Here is a 24,505-nt window from a genome sequence, read left to right as displayed (position 1 = left end):
AGGGCATCTTTTCATCGCTTCCTAGGTGTTACGGTAGACGCCAGGCTGTCTTGGGTGGAGCACATAGCGAGCTTGGAAGCCAGGGTCTACCGTTGGATTGCGGTGATCAGGCATCTGGCAGGCATGAAGTGGGGCAGTGCCATGGCGTCGCTTTTGGCCGTCCACCGAGCTTTGGTTCTCGGGTCACTTGCATACAGCTTTCCTGTGTTAAATGGTCTTCCCCCTTCCTCAGTCCATAACCTTCAGTGCCCGCTGGCGCGCAGTCTCCGAGTGTGCTTGGGAATCCCTCTTGCGGCAGAGACCCATGTGGTCATTGCTGAGGCTAAGGAAGCCCAGCTGGAAGTGCTTTGCTACGGGGAGACGTGTCGGCAGTACCTCCGCCTCCTAGCTCACCATCGGAGGCATCCGGTAGTTAGGAAGCTTCGGAGATGCAAGCACAACAGTGTACACCCATGTGTCTCTCAACTGAAGACTAGCATACCTGACTTTAGCACACACTATTCCTTGGACTTTTCCGATGCCCTGCATTTCTCTGTCGGTGCCTGGGCTAACAGGGAAGAATGGCAATGTCGCTCCATGCGTGACTCTCGTTATGCTGAGCTCGTGTTGTGATACTTCCACCGCAGTTTTCACGGACGGCTCAACCACGAGGGGAAGTTCGTCGTCTGCCTTTGTCATTCCCTCCGAGTCAATTTCAGATGGCCATCATCTCTCACATAAAACGTCGTCAACATGCGCTGAGCTTTATGCTGTTCTTTTCGCCTTGCGGAAAATTACTGACAGCCCCGTTCGCTCCTGTGTGGCAACTATGGGACTTCGCGGCTTCAACAGTCCTGTGGTCATTGAAATTCTACAAGAATACAAGAAACCAAGCGTACAGGGCCACTCTCGTCTTCCAGTGGATCTCGGGTCATGTGGGCATCAGCGGAAACGAGGACGCAGATCGAACAGTACACGCGGCGTGCCCCCGTCATCTTGTCTCGGGGGGATCGCCGTTACCTTGTCTCAAGCCTCACTGGCCCCATGATGCAGTCTCAATGTCAACGTGACATCACCACTCACTCTCTGCTTTACTCCGTTGACCACAGCTTGTCCCTTACTTTCCCCCGCCGAAAGCCGCGTTCCTTTGCCACACTCTTCCACCGCATGAGACTTAATGTGGCGTTTACACCGGCCTTCAAACACCTCCTCGGTGTCGGAGCGTCCAGCCTTTGTTCCACGTGTGGTGTGCGTGGTGACCTCCATCACGTCCTCCTGGTCTGCGGAGAGTACGATCGCGAGCGCGCCCTCATGAAAACTGCTCTCCAACGCGTCGATCAACGCCATTTCGACTTAGCCAAAATTCTCGGACCATGGTCGGACCCCTCACATCTGATGCAAGGCCTACGAGCTGTTGCTGGGTTCCTCTCCAGCACAGGACTAATGGACGAACTCTAACCGGACACCTTTTATCATCATCACTTTCTCATCCCTTCCACAAGAGCAATGGGGCAGTGTACCGCCATAACGGCGGAGAATGACCCAGCTCATCATCATCCCATTTATGTGTGTGTGTGTGTCTATGTATGTATGTTGACATCTCCTCGGTGTCGGCACACCCAGCCTCTGTTCCGCGTGTGGTGTGCGCGGTGACCCCCACCACATCCTCCTCGTCTGCGAACAGTACGATCGCGAGCGCGCCCTCATGGGAACTGCTCTGAAACGCGTCGACAACGCCATTTTGACTGGCGCCAAAATTCTCGGGTCATGGTCGGACCCCTCACATCAGATACAATGTCTACGAGTTGTTGCTGAGTTCCTCTCCAGCACTGGACTAATGGATGAACTCTAATAGGACGCTTTTCCATCATCATCCCTTTCTCATCCCTTCCACAAGAGCAATGAGGCGGTGTACCGCCATAACGGCGGCGAATGACCCACCACATCATCATCCCATTTATGTGCGTGTGTGTGTCTACGAGATGAGCCACTAAAGATTGTGTACTCCATCTTCCTAAACTCTCCCTAACCATTTAGCCCGCTTGTTAACCGTATCTTGCCTATTTCTGCTCCTGAGTGTACAACTGAGATTGCTATCGCACTTAAGTGCCATCCCATCGTATACTCTCGAGGAGTGCCAACACCGCTGTGCTTCACACCTAAACCACCCCGCATATTTCACCGATTCCCTCCCTTGGGAAGCTCTAAAATGCTGGAGAAACATGATTTCATTCATACTTACTCACTGAAATGCAGCTTGAAGACCCCGTCCACCACTCTAAAGCCTTTGCACTGCCTCTGTAAATTTTGCGGCCCCGGCCGTAACCTTTCCCTCCCAAGCGCATATAATAGCTCGCGATATTTCTAAATTCCGTCTTGCTCCAACAGGCCCTTCCACGAACAACCCTACACCTAGTAAGCCAAACCCGATAGACAATTTCTGCGGCCACCAATAGATACAGCATTTGCTGCCCCTCAACTCTACCTGACCGATATGGATCCCCACAACTTGTTCAAAATTTAAACTCCTTAGCTTAAATTTTTTTTAACATAACCACATAACGACGAATTCCGCTGAGGGAACGAATTTTGTCCCACGACGGACGTGGGTCAAGTGCCTATACTCGCGGTACTGTCATGAGGGTAGGCTGCTTATCCCAATGGAATGCCATCTTGAGGCTGAGCCGCGGGATATCCCACATGGTGAGAAGAGCACGGAAGGACATGACGCTCGCGCTTACGTGGTAGCAAAAAGCTATGACGTCTTGCGCGTCTTCCATTGGAGTACATTCGGCGGAATGCCGCTCGTCTAGATGTGCGAATCACATGGCCTCCTTTCTGTTTGCCTCTTCCAATACGCAGAGGTTGATGCCTTCGGCTATTGGATGGATTTCTAGATAAGGAGGGGGAGATAAGGGGGATAATAGGTAACTTGTACATTCTAAGAATCATGGCAAGGGTCGACCCCCATGTCTACGCTAGCAGACGACGCACGCTATGAGTGCTGGAGGTGGACGTGTAAGGCTCTACGAATGTCTTTAGAAAGCGGTAAAGCGCGGCTGTTAGAACCTTGCTAATAGACTGTGTTTTTCCGTGTGTACATAAACTAGTTTACCGACGGTAAGCACGCCGTAATGTAACATTGAGTATAACGGCTGCAACAAGCAAACTTCAAGCGTGCGCCACGTGTGTGGGCAGCGATTTTCAGCTACAGCTGAAAATTAAAAAAAAAAGATCAAGATGTCAAAAATTCGTTTTTGATGTTGTGGATTTCATATTCTTCCATACATTCGTATGCAGGAGAAGTATGCAGCATTACCGTCGCTGTGTCGATGCTTGGCATTGTAGTCTTGAAGGGAAGAGTCAGCACTTCACAACAGCGCAACAGACACCCATACTGCTTCTGAAGCGACTGGGAAACCAATTTTAAACACGTAGCGACCATAGAGCACCTTGCCTATCGGATCCTGTGAGGCGCTTGACACGGAAGCGAGGACACTGACGTCATTCCCGCACGAAATTGCCTGTGACATATTTCGTTCTGGTTATAGGAAGTGTTTTCCCAAACATTAGAGTTGGCTACATCATGGAACTGTGTAAGGTGCAACTGCAGCAGCGAAACATGTCAGCATCATCAAGTATCTGCTGTTGTTGCTGGCTACGCTATGTGCTCCTTCCTAGATGAGTTCTCTTCGCATGCTTTCATAAAGATGGAGAGTCCCCTGACGAAGCACACCGTGGACGCCTGTTACAAAATCATGTTTCCTTAGCCAGAAAAAAAAATGGCTTCAAGGTCCACGGTCAGAAAATCAGAACTTAGACTTGTAAGCCTGCTTGAAAGCATTAGGGAATAGCAAGCCCACACCGTGGCTAACCTTTCCCTTCTCTTTTTTCTTACATTAAACATATCCCCCCCCCCTGCTCGAACCCCACCGCCAACCCTCCCCCCCCCCCCCCCACACACACGAGTTTTTGCGTGCGCTTCATAAATGTAAGACATACATTCCAATCTGATCATAAATATTTTTATTCTGATTGTTTGTCATTTGTCAATGCCGGTAGCGTACTCTGAAAAACAAAGTAATGAAAAGGGAACTGAGAGGAGGCTGACATGCCGTACGTAGGCGCAGTGAGAGCGGATAAGACCCAGGAGAGGCAAGCTAGCTCGCCTTAGCTGACCTCGCCTTTCGCCAACAAAGAAAGAAAGAGAGCGAAGATTACCGAGGGCAACACAACCGGACACATTGTGAAGCAGCCCGAGATTTGAGACAGGTGCGTTGCAAGCACAGTTCAGCGAGGCTGTCTTAGGATTGCGATAAACGTATGGGGCCTCTGTCCTGATGAAAACTTCGAGCCATCGATTTGTTAAAATGATTCGGGGCAAGATTCTAGGGGCATCATATGACAGCTGCACGGACCGCTCTGAGAACACGGTCGCAGGTAAGGGTTGACGGTGCCCGTACTGGACAGGCTGAAGCGAATTCGGCTGAATATTGAAATAACGGATTGCTCCAATCTGTTTTCTTCTGTTAAGAGGTTCCGGCTACCAGAGCTTTAGTATATGGTCAATATGGCTCGTTCTTCAGGAAGCGTGTGATCATCTGCAGGGCTTCTTGCGGTTTGTCCTCTGGTACCATGTGGCCGGCACCCTTGAAAAGAAAACACGTGGAGGTGATTACTCAACGGGAATACTAGGTCTCGCAACACCCATCGGCGGGGAAAATCCCCATGACGTACATCATTATTCATGATTTTAATTGTTGTTTGCGGTAGTTACATTAAATTGTGATGACCAAATAATTTGCGGACCCAGCGTATCATTTAGAAATGCCCTCATAATATGCGTTCCTTGATTGTCTAACTGGTGTTTTTATAGTTACAAGGTAGTGACACATGCTCTGGGCGTTGCACAGATAACAAAATAATAGTCATAATAATTCGGGGTATTGTGCCATGGGACAGCAACGATCATGGGCTACCCCACAGTGGTCTGCCGTTCGATTATATTAATGCGTATTACCAAATAAATAGTAGTGACTATTATACTACTCATTATCGTAATAAAGATAGTTATAATAGTTCGTTAATAAAGACGATAGGGTCCTTTAACGTGCACGGAAATGACAGCGTGTGGTACCTCGTATTTTAACATCCCTCATCAACTACCATGACTGTTCCCATGAACGTGCCTCTTCAAGAAATCAATTGCTATGCAAGGAACTGAATAAGAAACCATCCATTCACCACCACCACCACCAGAAGAACCCATTCATTATCATTAATTTATTTCTAGTTTGTTGTTGAACAAGAAACACGAAAACTCACTTTAACAGTCAAGAAAGTCAAGTTCCCCTTGTGGGTTCTGTAGTACCCAGCCACTTGCCCGTCTACGAACCACGGGTTATAACCGGACGTAGCCTGAAACAAAGTTTTTTCTTTTTCGTCAAGCGCAGAGCGACTGTTCAGCTGCTTCCCTACATGCGTATGAGTGACACATGAAAATGCAAGTGTCTATGGCTGTATTGTGACCTCGGCGTTTCAAGACACCGTATTTTCTTGCATGTAACCCATGGATGATGTACTGGTGTATACAGAAGAGTCAGTGGATGTAACCCACCTTGTTATCCTTCGCAAGAACCGTTTCCAGTGTTTTAATGTCGCGCAGCCACCCACCGTGGGATTCGTGGTGTGCGTTACCCAAAGCGTGATAAATCTCTCTCAGACTTCGCAAATTTTGGAAGGTCAATTTGGGATTCAGCAGCATGGCCCAGAATTGAAATACCACGATTTCAGAAGTACCCGCTTCATCTAATCTAATGTGGTCAGCACACAACGGAAATAAATCACTAGCCATGACAAAAAGACCATACACTCTCAGAAAAAAAGGGTGGAGCGCCTTTTAGGAGTTAATAGTTGTCGCATATGTTGTGCCTAAAAGGTTGCAACGTTCTACCTGCTACCTAACTCTCTGCCTCGGATGAGAGGGTTACCGCTTCTGATTCGGTGAGCGAGGGGGGCGTACGCGCCTTTTTGTAGCAATTTGGGTATATGATAATTGCTTTTGCCACCCTGTTACACCCTTTATCGGACGCTATGTTGACCTAGGTGGTAACTATAGAAGATACTACCTTTTCACACCATTTTTTTCTTAGAATGTGCATGATACAGACTCCGACTCAATGACCCATTTGCCAACATATTTCTGTTCAAGATATAGGTGCTCAACTTTCGTCGTTGAGTTCAGCATGTGGTGTGCGTGAAGATTGGGAACATATTCTTCTCGAATGTGTGCAGTTTCGCACTGCACGTTTGCAACATCAGAGACCAGCAGCATGGCCGAGCGCGTTAAGGCGTCCCTCTGGTTGGTGGCAGCCTAGGTCCTGCTGAAGGCTGGGAGGTGTTGGGTTCGAATCCTATACCACCGGCTGCGCCGTCTGAGGTATTCGCCGGGCTTTCCGAAGACGTTCCAAAAGAATGTCAGCAGAGTTCCCCCTGAAGTCGACCAAGGACGCATACTAACCCCACTGTCCCCCCCACTCCTTCCTGCTGTCCTCTCTCCATCTGTCCACACCTGTGTGCCGCTCATAGCCACAGTTGCTTCGCGGCGCAAACGCGGAATCAAAAGAAAGCACCGTCTTGATAGCCAACACTTTAACGTCGTGAAAGTGCTGGGCGATTGGCCTGCGATTCATCCTCAGGGTGCACAGCGCTTACTCATCATCTTCGTTAAGAGCATAGCAGAGCTCTCGTCTTTTTAGACGTTTATTTTTCCTTGTTCTTTCTTCTCTACTAGACCTGGGTTGCTTGTGCCGCGTCACAAATCTCCATTTTTTCTCATACCATCATCATCAAAACCCCATGATCATGACTCACCTCCCCCCCCCTTTTTTCTTCTATCTATCACCACAACCTGCCATTCCTAAATATTTAGCTAATGTATGGGTTGTCGTTATAGTTAAGGTTTCTCTGGTAAAACCTAATCTTGATTCGGCAAGAACTTTCATCACTCTTTTATGCTCAGCTATGTTCCCAGTGCGTCTTGTGTGACATGGTGCACTCATTTATAAATACATAGTAACTTTTCCTACCTCATATCCCAGTGAGTCTACAAACCACTCGTCACCAAGGTAGTCGCAGACCGAGTCGAAATCCCCATTGTAGATGAGCGCCCTCAAGCGACCTGCGTCCACAAGCTTCTTTACCCACCCCCTCATGGTACTGTACTGGGCTGCGTAGCGGAGGACGCTGAAAATGATAACGATGACGACGGTCATGAACTGTCTAAATGCCAGTTATCGAGGTCAGTCTGCCTCGACGTGGCTAGAGTCACTGAAAAGGGGCGCTTTCTATAGGACTCACTAATAGGGGTAACTCTAGGCGTGGCCAGTAATATATTTCTTTAGGGATTCTATGGCGACTTTACATGCAGTCTAAGAAATGAACTTCACCACATAGCACGCTCCTAGTCAACCATCACCCCTAACGACAACGTTATCGCCCCTGATTTGTTGAAAACGAGAGGTGGAGCCTATTCTGTGCCGTTCATAATGCAGAAAATAGGCTCATACTTCAGAACTTCAGAGGAAGAGGGTAAAATAAAACACAGTCCAGCTTGTTGAAATGTCGTCAAGCAAAATAGAAACGAAAGAATGAAGCACGAAGACAGAGTAACTATTTAATACGTAATACCTAATAGTTACTCTGACTTCGTGTTTCATTCTCCTCCACGCTCTTCTTCACGCTCCTAACCAACCATCATCCTGAGTGCCATCTTTATTTCCCCTGATTTGTTGAAAACGGGGGGCGTACGCCATTTTTGCGTCGTTATGCCGGAAATGGCGTACGCCCCCCGTTTTCATCAAATCGAGGCAGAAAACATTGTCATTCGGGATGATGGTTGGATAGGAGCGTGCTACACTCTTAAAAGTGAACTTCACCGCATAGCACGCTTTTAGCCAACCATCATCTCGAATGATATCGTTATCTGCTCTGATTTGTTGAAAACGGGAGGCGCACCCCTTTTTGTGACAATTATGAACAGCATAAGTGTCACAAAAAAGGCGTACGCCTCCCGTTTTCAGCAAGTCTTCCTACTACTACTTCCCTACTACTACTCCCTACTACACTCTTAAAAATGAACTTCACCGCATAGCACGCTCCTAGCCAACCATTATCTCGAATGATATCGTTATCTACCCTGATTTGTTGAAAACAGGGGGCGTACGCCTTTTCTGTGACAATTATGAACAGCATAAGTGTCACAGAAATGGCGTACGCCCCCCGTTTTCAACAAATCAGGGCAGATAACGATATCATTCGAGATAATGGTTGGCTAGGAGCGTGCTATGCGGTGAAGTTCATTTTTAAGAGTGTACTACTCCCTACTACTCGTCTCTACACCCCTACGCCACACACCTGACGCCCTATAGGGTAGATAACGATATCATTCGAGATCATGGTTGGCTAGGAGCGTGCTATGCGGTGAAGTTCATTTGTAAGAGTGTATGAGGTGAAGATCAGATTTTTTTAAGAGTACAGGGCGCGGATCAAATAATGAATAGTGAAGTCACCTGCTGCAAAGGACCCATTTGAGAGGCGACTCTTCGACGTGAAGGGCCGCTTTCACGTCCTTCCTGTTGAGGTATTCAGTGACAGACCGGTCGTTGGTACAAGGCGGCGTACTGAAGTGTTCGGGTTTCAGTGCCTGAACGAAAGCAACATACATCGAGCTACATTCGCCGCTGCGCTTCTTCACTTACACGTAATTTGATTAGGTTATATGCAGAGGCGAGGCAACCAGCAAGAGGTCAATATGCTGCTCCATGTTTTCCTTTATTATAGTTTTTATTATGCTCTGGGTTCATAGCACGTGTCCGGAAAAGGCAACGGACTGGGAATACAAGAATCAAAAGGAAAGTGATTGTTTGCGGGGATATGGAAAGTAACCCAGCACGTCAGTTCGCTGAAATTAGATTACCCTGCCAGTGTTGCTTCGTCGGTTCGTTCCATGCACCGATGTCCCTTGTACAACGCGAAACTGAAGATGGGTACAAAAGAGTGACAAAGACACCGCTGAACTAACCACTCTGATTTATTGCTACAAACCCTTTTACACAGGGCGTTTTCTTTATTTATTTATGATTTCAGAATTTGATGAAAAAGCCAGAAACCCCATACATGTCGTTGTTGCAATTGAGTTATACGGCCAGAGGGACATGCTGTCGGAGATTGTATGGTGTGTAACCACTACGGGGGGGGGGGGGGTATATTTATTAGAACAAAGGGGAAAAAAGGGCGAAACCTCAGCCAAACGGGACGCCGGCTTGCTATTCCACAAAGAAAAAAAAGATAAATAAAGGAAAGAAGAAGAAGAAAATAAATACGGAGACTACTACAACTACTTTTTTATTGTGTGTTAACGCCGCGAAGTAACTATGGCTATGAGCGGCGTACAGATGTGGACAGACGGAGAGAGGACAGCAGGAAGGAGTGGGGTGACAGGTGGGTTAGTATGCGTCCTGGGCCGACTTCAAGGGGAACTGTGCCGACATTTGTCTGGAAAGTCTTCGCAAAAACCCAGGGAAAACCTCCTGTGGGACACCGGTGGTGGGATTCGAGCCCACCACCTCCCAGTCTTCTGCACGACCTTGGTTACCGCCAACGAGCAGGACGCCTTGGCCCACTCAGCTATGCCGCTGTGTTTTTTTGTGTGTGTGTTTTTTTTTGTTTTTTTCACGTTTATTATGGTTCATGGCGCTACGTACAAGAATGACATGAGTGAATGAATAACGATATTTACGTTATGTACAACTCATTGGAAACTTCTGCACCATTCCGTTGGTACAACAACAACTACTACTACTACTGCTACAATAGCTACTACGGTACTAGCGACTAGCTTACTAAAACTGACTAATGGGGTTAAAAGGTGCAAGGGGAGGTCCGTTCCCGTTGTGACAGTCTGCCCGTGCTGAGGATAATCCGTTCTTCCGCGTCGGATGAAGCGAAAGCACGTTGTCTGTAAAAGTTATTATTTACGAAACTGTATTTACTGTAAAAGTATTTACGAAAACGTCGAGACAAGTGACGCTCTTGCTGGATATTTATAGGGACTGCAACGTTAGAAAGAGTATACGTAAAACGCGTGCAGTTAGACATGGTTTCTGAACCCCTTTTCACGAGAGATATTGTGCAATCAACGTACCGCGTTGAAGTGGCTGAGGTTCCGCATGTACAGATTCAGGACATTGTGTATATACGCTATTTTGGGATCCGAGACAGTATGCTCACAAGGCGCATAAATGTTGTACGGGTTCAAAGCGTTCATGTTCCGGAGCGCTAAGTGAACCTAGATTAAAGAAAGAAATTCAGTTAGTAATATGATGTTGATGTTGGCGAAAAAATAATAGGGAGAGTAATATGCTTACCCGAATTGATTTAAGCAAAACTAGAGGATGCAAATCAAATAATTCGTTATTCTGTTGCGATTCTAATAAATACAACGGAACTCCAGTATGTTCACACGTTCAATCGAAAATAGGGACTAACATTTGCCAATATACAAATATAACGAATATCGAACATACCAAATTTTTAATATACCGGATGCAACAGGTGTCGAATTTATCGACTTTCAGTTAGGAACATAATGAATATCAAATATCACGAATTTCCATTATACCGAATACGACAAATGTTCCTGCGTATGAAATATACTAACCAGCGTGGAATATATCGATGTTCCGTTATACCGAATACAACAGATGCTCCTGCATATCAGATATGCTAACCAGCGTGGAATATACCGAGTTTCCAGTATACGGAATTCAACAAATGTCGAATATGTCTCATATGTCGAATTTCTCTCATATCGAATATATGGACTACCGAATATATCAACCATCAAACGTTTTCTTCCGAACAAGACATTACAATGAAGAATTAATCGAGAATAATCGAAACGGCATGCGAATACACACTCACTCTCTACTAATCATTATACTACAGACTCACTAATACTTGCGTTTACATACTTACGTACTGTTCACTCACTCCTGCACTCTTCTGTTGAGCTCTGTCCTGCACATTGCTCCGTATGCTAGCAATCCTGGTTCTACCTAATCTACATACTACATACTATACGTATATATCATAAAATACTATACTGTATAACAATATAATATAATACTATATAGTTGGCATGGCCAATGATGAGAACGGTGCCCAGAAGAACAGTCTCTGTTCGAAATGCCGTCGGATCTCATCCTGAGGCAATTCAGTTTATAATATTATACCTGATCAAACATGCATACCTACACACTCCGTAAAAATTGCATTCTTTTAAATTCTCTCAAATTTGTCCTTCCACTGAAACTGAAACAGGAACAATAACAACAAATTTTCCGGTGCATATAACGCGCACAGAGGGATAAAGCGCACGGCAGTCATGCAATATCCGGTTCTTTACCCTTGAGCAGGAACTCGGATCTGTGTCGTCCTCGTTGTACATAGCAACAGAAGCACGCACGGCGAGTACAAGTATCGTTTATCGTTGATTGTCGTTTACTTACGCACGAGGTAAGGCTTCTGTTTTGAAGCGCAGATATACCAGCTGATTGGTCACCTCGAGAACGTGAGGTCACGTGAAGTCACAAGGGCGCACCAGTATTCCGAAGTCACCTGCACTCTTAAAAATGAACTTCACCGCATAGCACGCTCCTAGCAAGCCATAATCTCGAATGATACCGTTCTCCGCCTTGATTTGTTGGAAACGGGAGGCGTACGCCTTTTCTGTGACACTTATGCTGTTCATAATTGTCACAGAAAAGGCGTACGCCTCTAGTTTTCAACAAATCAGTGCAGATAACGATATCATTCGAGATAATGGTTGGCTAGAAGCGTGCTATGCGGTGAAGTTCATTTTTAATAGTGTGGGGTCTCTGATCCCAAGCTGACTCTTTCGTGCTATGCCGCTGCAAATGCACGTCGTTATCCAATCATCGCGTGCACGTCTAACGAGCTAACGAGTGGCGAGAGATTAAAAGAAGACGGGCACGTGACACATTGCGCGTGACGTATGCAGTATGCTGTGTTCTTCACGTATCGCTTGAGAAGTGCAGTGGGCGTGTTTTATGACTTTTTGTTTCGATGAATAACGGGATCGTTATACACCCGAGAATACATTCATACACGTAACGACTATGAAAGACGAAATTTCCGACTCAAAGGAACACGCCAGCCTATGGAGCTTCACGCAGTTTGTTCTTGATGCCAGAAAAAAAATTAACAGATTGGTGCGGCATGTTTGTAAAAGGCAACTTCTTCATTCTTGATTTTTTTGTATTTTTTTCTTTACTCACATCCGTCCGACATGACATGCTGCCATTGTAGAAATCGCACTTCTCCGTCAAGCCGTCCTCCTTGCAACAGTGTTTTATGATGCTTCTCCAGAGGCTGAAATAAGAAGAAAAAAAACAATAGTAGCACTGCAAAAAATGGATAGTTAGCCGTCTGAACTTCAGCAGTGGGCTTCAATAACAATATCGTTTCGCAACCACGTAACACGCGACGGAGACCTCCTTCAAGTAACGCAGCATTGCTTACCGTGAACTCCAAAGTCCATGATAGTAGCCAAAATAGAGCCTAGAAATCCAGAGCTTGCCCTGGTCAAGGTATCCATTTCCAATGGCGTATCCCTGAAGATGGCATTGGATTGGATTGAATTGAAGGGAAGAAAAACAGAATCATTCCAAAGATGTGAAGCCACCAACATCAGAGCCCTTAAAGGAACCCAGTGAAATGACGTATCTGCTCAAAAGCCTGCTAAAACTCGAGCTCGAAAGTGTGTGAATGTGTTCCGCACTTATAGGCGTCAAAACTCTCTTCGGTGTGAGGACTAACTGAGACATACTTTTCAGTATAACGTTTACAGAACTTGCCTTTAACTTGATGTCATTATCACCATCAAGAATGCGTTGCACAAGCATTGGCACGTAGACGCCGGCGTAGCTTTCACCCGTGACGTAGAATTCGTTTTCCTGGAAGTTCGGGAACTTGCGGAAGAAGTCCAGGATGGACAGGTAATTGTCATCTGCTGTCTGATCATCGCTTGTTTCGTAGTCATAGTCAACCGGCTGTGATGGGTCGTACGAGAATCCGACTCCAGCCGGCGATTCCAAGAACAGCACGTTGGCCACCTGGTGGTGGTCAAGATGCAACCCATATTTTAGTAGCTCGGAGCGCAGGCTCACAGGCACTCACAGGAATTTCCTACATCTGCTATTTTTTATAACTACCCTTCTAGTCACATGTTATTGGATTGGATTGGAAAAGAAAGAAAAATATGGAGAGGTTAGAGTCACATGTTATAAACAACATCACCACATTACCAAGCGTTGCAGGAATACTGTACTCCAAGAACAAAAAAAAGGACAAAAGAAAAGACAGTAGAATTGTCTACCCATCTCGGTAGGGCTGTACTGCAACCACATTTCTACTCAAACTATTTTTATTTTTTGGGTATAACTGCAGAATAGAAACTGTCGTTCTACCAGCTTGGGTAGAAAATTCTACCTTGTTCTTCTTTATTTATTTTTTTCTTAGAGTGCGGACGGCAGGAGCACTGGATGGAACAGATTACTGAGGTCGAAGGACGGTTCAAAACGACGCACAGACACAGCGTACACGTTGTTTAGAAATGGCTTCGAGCCACAATCTCCATATTACTTCTAAATCCAATCTTGCGTCTTGCGTCTTTCAGTGGAACTGCAACGGTCTACACAACAAGTTTAGCGGCTTTCGAAATTTTGTCTTCACACACCGGATGCCCCTCCTTGCTCTCTGCGAAGCACGTGTGCCCGCCTCTTTCAGACTCTCAAATTATGTTATCTATCGCTCTGAGAAACACACTGGGTTCAGCAGGGCGATGCTCTGCGTAAGAAAAGACCTTCCAAGTACTCTTCTCTGTTCATCTTCCGATGACCACTTATAATATGTTGTGTGCAGTGTCCGCCTTCACGGTCAACAAGTGTCGCTATTGCTTGCGTTTACATCGCTCCCTCAGTACGCACCGAAGAACGCGAGTTCGCGTCGTTTCTTGAACTGCTTCCTCAACATTTCATCGTGTGTGGGGACTCCAATGCCCATGGCAACGTGTGGGGAAGCCAACATGAGGATGCGCGGGGTCGCCTCTTACAGCAGTGTCTACTTCTGGTGCCATTGTTTTGAATGATGGTTCCCCGACCTTTCTTCGCGGACCGTCGTACTCCAGCTGCTTAGATCTCACTTTCTGCTCTGCAGCACTTGCCCCGACACTGCACTGGATGCCTGCTTTGAATACCATGGGTAGTGACCACCTGCCGTGCTCGTATCCCATAGAGCGATACAAGGTCCTAACAAAAGGAGGCTTATAAATTGGCATGTTTTTAAGTTACGGGCAGAAGAATTGACCCCGTTGTCCGGAAACCTGCAAAATTTTACACGCGCTTTGGGGTCCAGCCTCTATATGGCAAGCAAGCAAATCTCTGTACCGCCAATGCACTCCTTTGTCGATATTAAATTTGAACGCCTCAGAGCAATACGACGTCGAGCAAAGCGACGGTTCCGCAGAACTGGATGTCCTCGAGACTACAATGACGTCTGTCAATTACGATGCCTTATACGCAAACACATTCAACGCCTTGATCGAAAGACCTGGAGGATGTTTTGTTCCTCCCTTTCCCCTTATACGCCGACCTCAAGAATTTGACAGGTGATCGAGACCCTCAGCTGCCCTGCTGTTGCACAGGAGACGCCCTTCCGAGCACTGGCGCTTCACCAGGACATACCGGAATGAACTGTTGGCGACGATTTCTGCCGTCTCCTCACTCGCTCATCCCGTGCCTCCGTAGGTGACGCTCACAAGCAGTCTGCCGAAGATGCTTTCAAGGTAGTCGACTTCCATTGCGCTGCTCGCGAGCCTCTGATGAACCTAGATTTCTCCTTCAACGAACTACAGTCTGCAATTTTTGTCGCAAAGAAAGGCTCGTCGCCAGGACCTGAGACGCTTGGAAAGCTGCTGTGTCTCATAGATGAATCTTAGAGGGACGGAGTCGTACCAGACATGTGGAAGACTGCCCGCGTAATCCCGGTGCTGAAACCAGGCAAGCCACCAAGAGAACTGGCATCGTTTCGTCCCATCAGCCCCACTAGCTGTCTCTGCAAACTTGTTGAAAGGTTAATTCTGAACCGTCTCCACTGGTTCCTGGAATCCCGAAGCCTTCTGAATCCAGCGCAGGCTGGCTTTAGACTTCCTGCGAGACAGGTCCGTATACGTGAAAACCTCAGAGGGCGAAACCCTTCATCACGGTACAGCAGCTGGTGTCCCACGGGGAAGCGTCCTTAGCCCGCTCCTGTTCAACGTTGTCAAGGCCGCACTACCCTCTCTCCTGCCACGGGGCGACAATGTTGGCTTGTACGCTGACGATATTTGTATGTGGTCTTCTGGAAAGCAGCGGCCAGCACTACAAGGCCGCCTGCAAAGCGCGCTAGACATTACAGCCTCCTTCCTGGCAGAAAGAAAAACCTGTCCCATGAAAAGATTGTGTTTTTGCCCTTCACACGTCGCCATTTGGGAAACCTTCAGCTCTACATCAGTGGGCGCCCATTGAGGCGCGTTACGCACCACCGGTTCCTTGGTCTCATCCTCGACCGCAGCTTATCGTGGAGAGCAGAAGTTCGCTGCTTGAAAGACAGAGCAGGAGTCCCGGCTGAATGTTCTGCGCTACCTTTGTGGTAACCGGTAACCGGTGGGGGCTCACCTCTAGGGCTCTTTTCGGTCTTCACCGGTCCCTTGTACGTCAGGTGTTGGCTTACCACCTTCCAGTACTGCATCATCTCTGTCCCACATCTGAGCAACTGCTGGAGACCATTCTTGCGAAGGGCATAAAGACGTGCCTCGGCGTCCACAAGTCCACATCGACTGCTCTTGTCTTCGCTGAAGCCAAGGAGCCACCTGTACCCGTCATGAGGCTCGATCAGCCTCTTAGCCACTATCTGAGGCTGGCGACTCGCCACCATCGACACCCCTTAGCGCGCGCTTTGATTCGTCGTCCAGCGTCTGGGTTCAGCCAAGCCGTTCTTCCAAGGCACCCTCACCCACTCTGGGCCCTGCCCACACCCCCTGTCCGTGTCGACGTACCTGGAGTGTGCTCGAAGAAATCTGCGTCGACGGTTGTTCTACGGCAGCTCACCTTGGCCGTACTTGACAGCGATAGAGGGAGGATTCAGGTTTTGACCGACGCATCAATGACGCGTTCCGGCTCTGCTTGCGCCTATGTGATCCCGCAGTTGTCAGCTGAAGGATGTGCAAGACTCTCACACCGCACGGCGGCGGCGGCGGCGGAACTGCACGCGATTTGTATGGCGCTTGTCTTCATTGCATCCTCTCCATCCCCAGCTCAGTGGTCCATCTACACCGACTCCAAAGCCGCCTTAAAAGTCCTTCTGTACTCTACAGGATCGGGATGTCTGGCTCCAATGGTGCATGACGTCCTTGAAGTGTACAACTCTGCCGTATCACGGGGACATGACATCCAGTTGCAGTGGGTCCCTGGCCATTGCGGTGTCCCCGGAAATGAGGCTGCGGATGCAGCTGCCGGTCGTGCCCATCTAGCGCGTGGCGTTCGCACGCACCCCGTCTACTTCACAAGAGGGGATGCAAAGAGCACGATAAACGCAGTAGCGATACGTCTGAGCGTGGAACACTGGCATCGATGCGTCCGAGTTTCCTCACTACTGCACAAAGTGGATCCAGACGTGCAGTCTTTAATGCCCCCAGCGCTCCCCCTGGCCGTTACCTCCATCATTCACGGGCTCCGTCTCAATGCGCCATATACCGGCCGCCTCCTCATTAAACTTGGGAAGGTTTCCACACCGAATTGTTCTGACTGCGGGGTCCTGGAGGACACAGAGCATGTTATCGAAGCCTGCCCTCGATACAGAGCGCCTCGTCTTTCCCTTGAGGCGGCACTAGCCCGCCTCGACAATCGCCCTTTCTCCGTTGGGAAGGTTCTAGGCTGCTGGCCTGCCCAAAACCAGGTGCCGGCATTGTGCGCTCTTGTGGACTTCCTTACCGCGTCGAACTTGCTTGACACTCTGTGCCAACTTCGGTGACATTGTGTTCGCACTGTATCTGACATTGTGCAGTGAGGGTTTCTCGGCGTCGAACGTCTCCCCCTTTCCTTTCCCCTGTTTTCCTTTATGCTTTATCCTGCAACACCCACTCTACCCCTTTCATGTTTCCTGTTTTTGGTTGTTTGTTAGTTTGTTCTTCTCTTTTCCGTAGCTCACTTTTTCTTGTCTTTTTTTTTTCACCCACAAACGCGTTTTGGAGTAGCCAGTTCTGACTTGGTCGGGTCTAACCTCTCCATATTGTTCTTTTTTTTAATCCAATTCAATCCAATCCAATCTTATAGCTTGGGTGTCTATCACGGGAAACGCCATTTTTATGGTCACGTGCTTGGTGACGTTCGCAGTGACGGGTGACCAGGGCATGTCCAGGACTCATTGCGTTCTTGTGTTGGACTTTCTGTCCTTGATTTTCGGAATTTTCGGCGGTCCACGAAGAATGAGATGGCCCCATAGTTTCGAAACCGATTGGAAACGATGCGACCTTCCCTCTAATACCAGCGGCTTTTTTTTTCTTTTTTTTTTTTTTGAAATATCATTAAATAGGCCGCTATCCTGTAGTCGTGAAGTTCAGATCAGACACTAGCGCGCACAGGGTGATAGATACCTTATTCCAGCTGAATGGGTTAAGGTGCAGTTGAGGCCTCGTTTTGTCGATTTGGAACGGTCCCAGTTCACTGAGCATACCCTCCAAGGAACTGCACCCTGGACCTCCGTTCAGCCACAGCACCACAGGATCGGCTTCTGGATTGCCTTGACTTTCAACAAACCTACGGAACGATTGCGTACAGAATTTGAAGGCTATATAGCGTACCTGTTAAAGGTTATTCAGCTATGCTGAACCAAAACTTTCTGGAGTAGCCAAAGTGATGTTCCTGGGATGAGCGCTCTTTACACTAGCAGTTACCACTTTCTTTTTAAGTAGTGACGGACTGAGTGATACTGTGACGGAACTCGCCGTCAGTTATTTTATTGATCGTCCGTTGTATGTGCACCATGCAGTCTAGAAATAAAAGAACCAACACAAAAATACGGTTCTACCGGCCGTTTTACTGTTTCACGTGACTCTAAAGGTCGAATGTGCTCTTTTCCGAGGTACGCGCTCGTATTATTGGGGAAGTTCTAAGGGGACAAACTTGGAATTCCACGAGACTCGAAACTAGAAAGTCACCCACAATCAACCCTGAGACTGAGGGACACAAAAGAAACACAGGTGTTTGAGACTTGTGTCGCGTTGTTTCTTTTGTGCCCGTCAGTCTCAGGGTTGATTATGGATGTACGTAACCACCAGTTCGCCTGCTTCCTCGACATATTATAGAAAGTCGGGACTGAAGTCTAATAAACTCAAACGGATACATATTCAGCTATCCCCCGCTTAGCCGTACACTCTGATTGGTCTCACCAATAATGTAGCTTTCGTGTGGATCCCGCCTTCAGATATCCGGAATAATGTCTGAATTGTGGTTGCTCCTCCAATCCGGGTAGATGGGTAACTTCGTCGTCTTTAATGTTCTTAGGTGAGCAGTCATAAAACAATAGCGATATTACAATCACGACGGAGTGGGCCTTCATGGTGTATTCCTGGAAGAAAGCCGTCGGTCCACAGGTTAGACGGTGAGGCATCCACTGCCACGTTGCCATTTCAAAGCCTCTACAAATTCGTTTACGAAGTAGGTAAGTGAAATGCGGTTTAAATGGTTAGATTAGGTTCACTTCATTTTATTGACGAGCTCCCGTGCAGAGTCTGCACCTCAACGATCTGCACTTCATCTGATGAAGACTTAAATATACTACCACGAGCATTTCCTTCAGTGGGCAACGTTCGGTCAACATGTACATACATCTTCCCTGAACCGGCGACTATATTTGAAAATGCAAACTCAGTTATCTTGATCTCGTTTCGTAGGCATTTCAACAACCTTCAGCGTTCGAAATGTCATGTCCATGAACGACTTCCTTGTGTGCAACACGAACATCGTTAAGCGACGCTAACAACAAACAACCGCATCTCTGATTTCTAACGAACGCTGAAACCGGAACCGGTTAAATATACTTCGTTACAGATAGAGGTCACCCTCACCTGCTGTTGTCCAGTGTCCAAGCTCTTTCGATTCCGCAAGACTTCTTGGAGGCAGTCTTCGAGGCAACCTTATTACATGAGATAGTGTTACGATAAAGCTTTATGCGCAATAATCGCGCTTGATAAGGCATTCCCAAGGCCGGCTATAACCTCGTTTCAGACAGTGTAAGACTATATGGGTGCTACCGGGTGCAAAGTAAACGATGCGCACGTAAACGTTGAGGACTGGAGATCATAAAGGACGATGGGGCACAAAAGTGATCCGGAAGTCAGCTCCTGTTTTGTTCTTTCGCATAACACGCTTGCTTTCGCCGTTATATTATTTATACTTGTACGGGCCCATTGTCACTTGGCGTCGCCGGACGCAACGTCGTGAGCGTACGGCGGAAACAGAAGCGCATTTCCGGCGTTGGGAAGAGGTTCAGGATCGTGGCTTCCGGGCGCCGCCTTGTTCGCCCCTATAGCTTCGAGCGTAGTTCAACTCTACCAAACTTGTGGCGCTGTCCAACACTGTGACGTCATATTTTTTTTTTTTTACAAATAGGGAGAAGTCTATTGCCAGAGATGCAGACATGACTGGGAACCCACTGAAACTACACAGTGTAGCTCGAGCCACACCTCGCTTTTTTAGGCTATGCCATCGTCTATTCCAAGGGCTTACGTCCAATTGCACTCGTGCAGAGTTATGTGCTTTTGGCGGTGCTGTTTAGAAGAAGAAAATTTTGAGAAAGTCTAGAATTCGTAGTCCGCATAAAAAGGAGAGTAAAGAAATTTTCTAAACGAACCTCTGTTTCGCTAGCAAACGAGGTGGCAGGATATTTTCGCCTTTATTTTTTTAGCGGTTTGCAAAGTGGGAAAAAAGGGCTGTCGCTGCTAAATGAATTTTGTCTGTACGAGCAGAGAGGAAGCTTGTTAGGAAGGTCCTATTTATACCAACTTTTTCTTTATTCACTTCATCGAACAACAGCAAAAAATAAAGTTACGGGGAACGCTCTTTTTTTTTTTTTTCGTGTTAGCGCCGCGAAGCAACTGTGGCTATGGGGAACGCTCCTCATCTGCTTTGTATCCCGCTCAAGAGGCGGCTTGAGAGGGAACACCAGTGGTACACATGCACTAGGGTTTCTGATGTTTTTTCTTTCTTCCTTTTTCTTTTTTTTTTTTGCTATTTACAGGTATATACCGGTACACGCACGCCGACAGATTTCTTTACGCGGTCGATGAAAACAATTGTACACAGAAAATCACCGGAATGAGCAATTCAAACGGTCGCAAGAAAAAGAGCGGCATGCGATGTTGCATTCATCCGTTAACATGTACCTTTACCACGCAATTTACTCAAGCTCAGGTTTTAGCCATTGCTACTTGAACGAAAAAAAAAATGTAAATAAAGTGTTGCTCTCGCTGCAGGCATCAGAAACACCAGTTTCGATTCTCGTCGCTTTTCACTGAGCGATTTCACGTTGAAAATATTACGACCGAAAGCCACCGAATCGATGTGAGCGAAACAAAAACGTATTTTTTTTTTTTTTTGCAAAATTAACCACGAAAACCCTAACATCTCTCATACTCGACTTTTGTTTTGTTTTTTAAAGCCGGATACGCGGCGGTGGGTAGTGGGGTGAGACAACTGCCTCGCACTTTGGAATGTCGAATGCGTAAACGAACGAGTTAATTTAGAACAATAACCTCGCAATTACAATAACAATTATTTAACAAGTAATAAAAGGTTGAACGAATGAACAAACTTGACATATTGTGCGAAATATATTTTTAAATTAGTTGGTGTTCAGAGAAAGAGAAGAGGTTGAAGTGAATGGTTAACTTTGAAGCACGAATTTGAAACATTGAGAGTCTGGTGGATGAATAAAAGGAAGCGGCAGTGGCGTCGCTAGAGTACGCGTCACTCTTTGCGTCACCCCCCACCCCGACCACCACCCCATGCCCCCACTAACGGATACCTTTCCGTACCAGGCGATTCACGATAAATAAATATATTACACCACACTCAGAAGAAAAAAAGTGCCTCGCAGAAGGCTCCTCATGTTGTATTTGGCGTCATCGTGCCACAGAGAACGGGAGGAAGCGGCAGTATTGATGCGGCGCGTCACCCGTTTCACCCGGTGCGGGCGGCACCCCCCCCCCCCCGCACCCCCCTAGTGACGCCACTGGGAAGCGGCACGGGGTTGTGAAGGTTGTTGCGTAGTGTCGCGCCTGGGTTCCAGGGCCCAACGACAATACGTCACGTGACGACCAAGAGCAGTTTAATTAACCAAACACAGCGTCATTCGCGTGTATGCAAACGGTGTATTCACACAAGCGACATTCCCCCAGAAGCGGAAGATGCGAAAAGCGTCGTAGCTTTCTACTGTCACGTGAGCGCGAGCGCTCAACGTCGTGTCTTCACGTACACTGCTAACCGTGGGGAGTATCCTGCTACACAGCAACAAGTATTCCGTAGCAGACGACAGGAAAACACGCTGACGGTGTCGTCTGCTAAGTGTCGTCTGCTAAGTGCGCAGTACGCCACTCCCGATATTCCGCACCGTGTGCGTGCCCAACATAACGCGTGACGGAACTTCGGCTCTGTGAGCAGTGTTTTCGCTTTTTCTTCCACTAGAATATTCCGTGAGGATGTCGCTCGTGTGAATACACGAAAAAAAAGTAACAATTGGAGCGTTAAACGGCTGCTACGGAGCGCGAGTATTTGGCAACCCTACAGTTAAGTGTTTACGCTCGTACTTCGAGTTTCGTACGCGAGCTCCCGCATCACGCACCTGCCTTTGGAGGGTGCACGAAAAGGGGGAATCGTGCTCCGTCACGTGACCTCTTCCCCCCCCCCTCCACGAAAGCGAAGAAGGAGAACGCAGAGGGAGTAGAAAAAAGAGAAATGGAGGAATGGCAACACAGCGAGCGCCCTCACGCGTTCAAGTGCCGTTTAATAGCTGCTCACGCACGAAACTCGGAGTGCCCGAGTAGGAGTCAGAGAGAAGCTACATAACGCGCCCAATAGTCCAGTAGCGACGTCACGTGGTTCGCCCCCCTCGTGCACCTTCTTCGTTGTCCTCATTGTCTTCTTGGTGCAGGCAAAGACGGCGACGACGGTGAATACATAACGAGGTACATTATTGAAAAAATTTAACATTTGAAATCTTGAAACAGGAAACAATAAATCAGCTCTGTCGGTGGTTCCCATCTAACCACACAGACTACAGTGAAACGGTGGTATATCAATAACGCACCGAGCTATACATTATGGAGAAACCCGGTAGTGGAAGTTCCGTCGCCAGACCCAACGTCGTGATCACGCAATAGTCGAACGGAGACCGATTGCATTGGATTTGGAAAATTTCTCATCGCAGTATGTAATACGCCGTTGCCTTAACAGCGATACAAAAGGAACGGGTTTCATCCGTTGCGTCATTCGCGATTTATGAGCGAAAGAAACCCAAATTTACGCTTTCCTTCTTCCTCTCCTTCTCAAGTAGCGAGGCAACTCGGAACTGCCTGTCACAGGTCTGCTCAAACGATCTCGCGCGGTGATTCGTCAAATCGTTTGAGGAGACCAGTGGCAGGCCGCTCCACACTGATGCGCTATTTGAGAAGGACAGAAGATAGGGAACGAATGAACGCAACGGATGAATCCCCGTTCCTTTCGGATAGCTGTTAAAGTAACGGCATCTTATATTCTGCGACGAGAAATTTGTTGCACTTCAGTGCCACTTTAATCTACTATTCCACCGTACTGTTGTTGTATGTATTCGTCTTGCCCTCCAACCCGACGTCTTCCGCCCTGTTCCCCATTACTATGACAATGCTCTATACACAGAAACTACCCGCGCGACAAACAAATTCAAAATTGGTTCCCACTCATCTGCAAAGTGCGTTCGCAGTTGACACGAGAACAACAGAATTTAACAACGAACAACATCCCATCGCCTCTCCGTAGAAAAACGGGGGCAGCTGTTTGCTTTAGTGAGAGGAACGACTATAGAGTGCACCGTTTGTCTCTAGAGAGTACCGACTTCATTTTTCAAAAACGACGCGTAAGTAGAAAGAAAGGAATAATCTTCTTTCGCGAATAAGGATGTTGATGTTCACGCAAGCCCCGCATTATGGTATGCATCCCAAATGTGAGTAGCGAAAGCTATACCTCCGCCGCTATGTACCTTCTTTGCTTTTCGTGCCATCGTGTAGTTTAAATATTTATGAACGTTTTTGCACTTCAAAAAAGACAAATGGGTGCCCTTGTATGGCATGTGCTCTTTCATTTCTCTCTCTCTCTCTTTTTTTTTTTTTTTTCTAAAACTTTCTAGAGGGCGAAAAGTGTTGGAGGAGGAGGAGGTCGAAGTAACCGCATTTTAGAACGCATTTATATCTGCTGAGACTTTGTTTCGCAAGCGACAACATATTAACAGGAGGGATCCAGGTGCTCTTTTCGGAGGTCGGATGCAGTGATGTCGTTAACGAAGTTTAATTTATTTTTAAAGTGTGGTACCAGCCGGTTCTGCAAGAATTTCTCCAACGTTTTTTTACTTGTAGCCTGCATGCAGTGTTTCTCACCCTATCTAAACAGGGTTAATTATTGTCCCTGTAAGCACTGTAAGCCCTGACGGAAACGTTCCAACATTTATTTGTTGACCTTAAAGGGCCCTGTTTGAGGCATTACATAACAAGGGTATAATACACATTATTTACATGCAGAAGAGGGGTTATTGCAGTCGAAATAAGTTTTCATTTAGCAAGAACATCGGTACCACGTCATAACTGATGGAGTCGCTTTGATTACGGCAGGAATCTCGATGGATTTGAAAAGTTCTGATCTTCATTCTTCCTTCAAACGACGTGGCTGCATTTCAGGAATGGCGACACTTTCGTGCCACCTCGCGCACAAGCTGTGCTTTTCTTTCGCAAATGTGTAGATCACGATATGTGTATTACGGAAACTGGCGCACACGTTAACCCTCTAAAACCATTGAGGTCACATTTAGCATCGCTCGGAACCCTGCCTCGTCTGTCAAGCTGTCTACCAGGAGTCACCATGCAAAATAGGGATAGCTGTGCAATCGATTTTACGAAAAACAAACAAACTATCGAAGAAAGGAGCCACCAACGGCCGACACGATGCTCTTGTGACCTGGGGAAGGCTCCGTGCCTTGTTTCTTTGTTTTCTCTTCGCAGCTCACGCGCCGCTTATTCAGCATTTCACTTTTTACAAACAGAAGGCACAACCGGAAGTTGTCTAGGGTTCCCAGCGTCAGCGGCACATGTGGCGTCACGCCG

General features: G+C 47.3%; 2 protein-coding genes across 2 annotated transcripts in view; both read right to left on the bottom strand.

Moving 5' to 3' along the window:
• The window catches only part of LOC135391059 (lysosomal protective protein-like), a 133,398-nt gene that overhangs the window by 12,241 nt on the left and 96,652 nt on the right, over positions 1-24,505 (bottom strand). The window lies entirely within an intron of this gene.
• On the bottom strand, positions 3,989-19,331 carry LOC135391055 (lysosomal protective protein-like). Its single transcript, XM_064621142.1, has 11 exons — positions 19,226-19,331; positions 18,548-18,726; positions 17,753-17,915; positions 12,918-13,175; positions 12,583-12,674; positions 12,339-12,432; positions 10,184-10,327; positions 8,550-8,683; positions 7,068-7,224; positions 5,305-5,397; positions 3,989-4,628 (listed from the first exon to the last, which is right to left on the bottom strand). The coding sequence occupies exons 2-11, from the start codon at positions 18,715-18,717 to the stop codon at positions 4,545-4,547; spliced, it is 1,389 nt and encodes a 462-aa protein (XP_064477212.1). The 5' UTR covers positions 18,718-18,726; positions 19,226-19,331; the 3' UTR covers positions 3,989-4,544.

The sequence above is a fragment of the Ornithodoros turicata genome, chromosome 4 (genome assembly GCF_037126465.1).
Source record: "Ornithodoros turicata isolate Travis chromosome 4, ASM3712646v1, whole genome shotgun sequence".
NCBI lineage: Eukaryota > Metazoa > Arthropoda > Arachnida > Ixodida > Argasidae > Ornithodoros > Ornithodoros turicata.
The sequence above is the reverse complement of the archived record's forward strand: the minus strand, read 5'-3'. Positions and strand labels throughout refer to the sequence as shown.

Excerpts from the sequence above, each read along its gene's own strand:
- LOC135391055 (XM_064621142.1), bottom strand. The coding sequence starts at position 18,717 with ATGAAGGCCCACTCCGTCGTGATTGTAATATCGCTATTGTTTTATGAC. Across the intron at positions 10,328-12,338 it reads GCATGTCATGTCGGACGGAT|GTTCACTTAGCGCTCCGGAA; the intron begins GTGAGTAAAGAA and ends TCTTTAATCTAG. Across the intron at positions 8,684-10,183 it reads ACCTCAGCCACTTCAACGCG|GCACTGAAACCCGAACACTT; the intron begins GTACGTTGATTG and ends GCTTTCGTTCAG.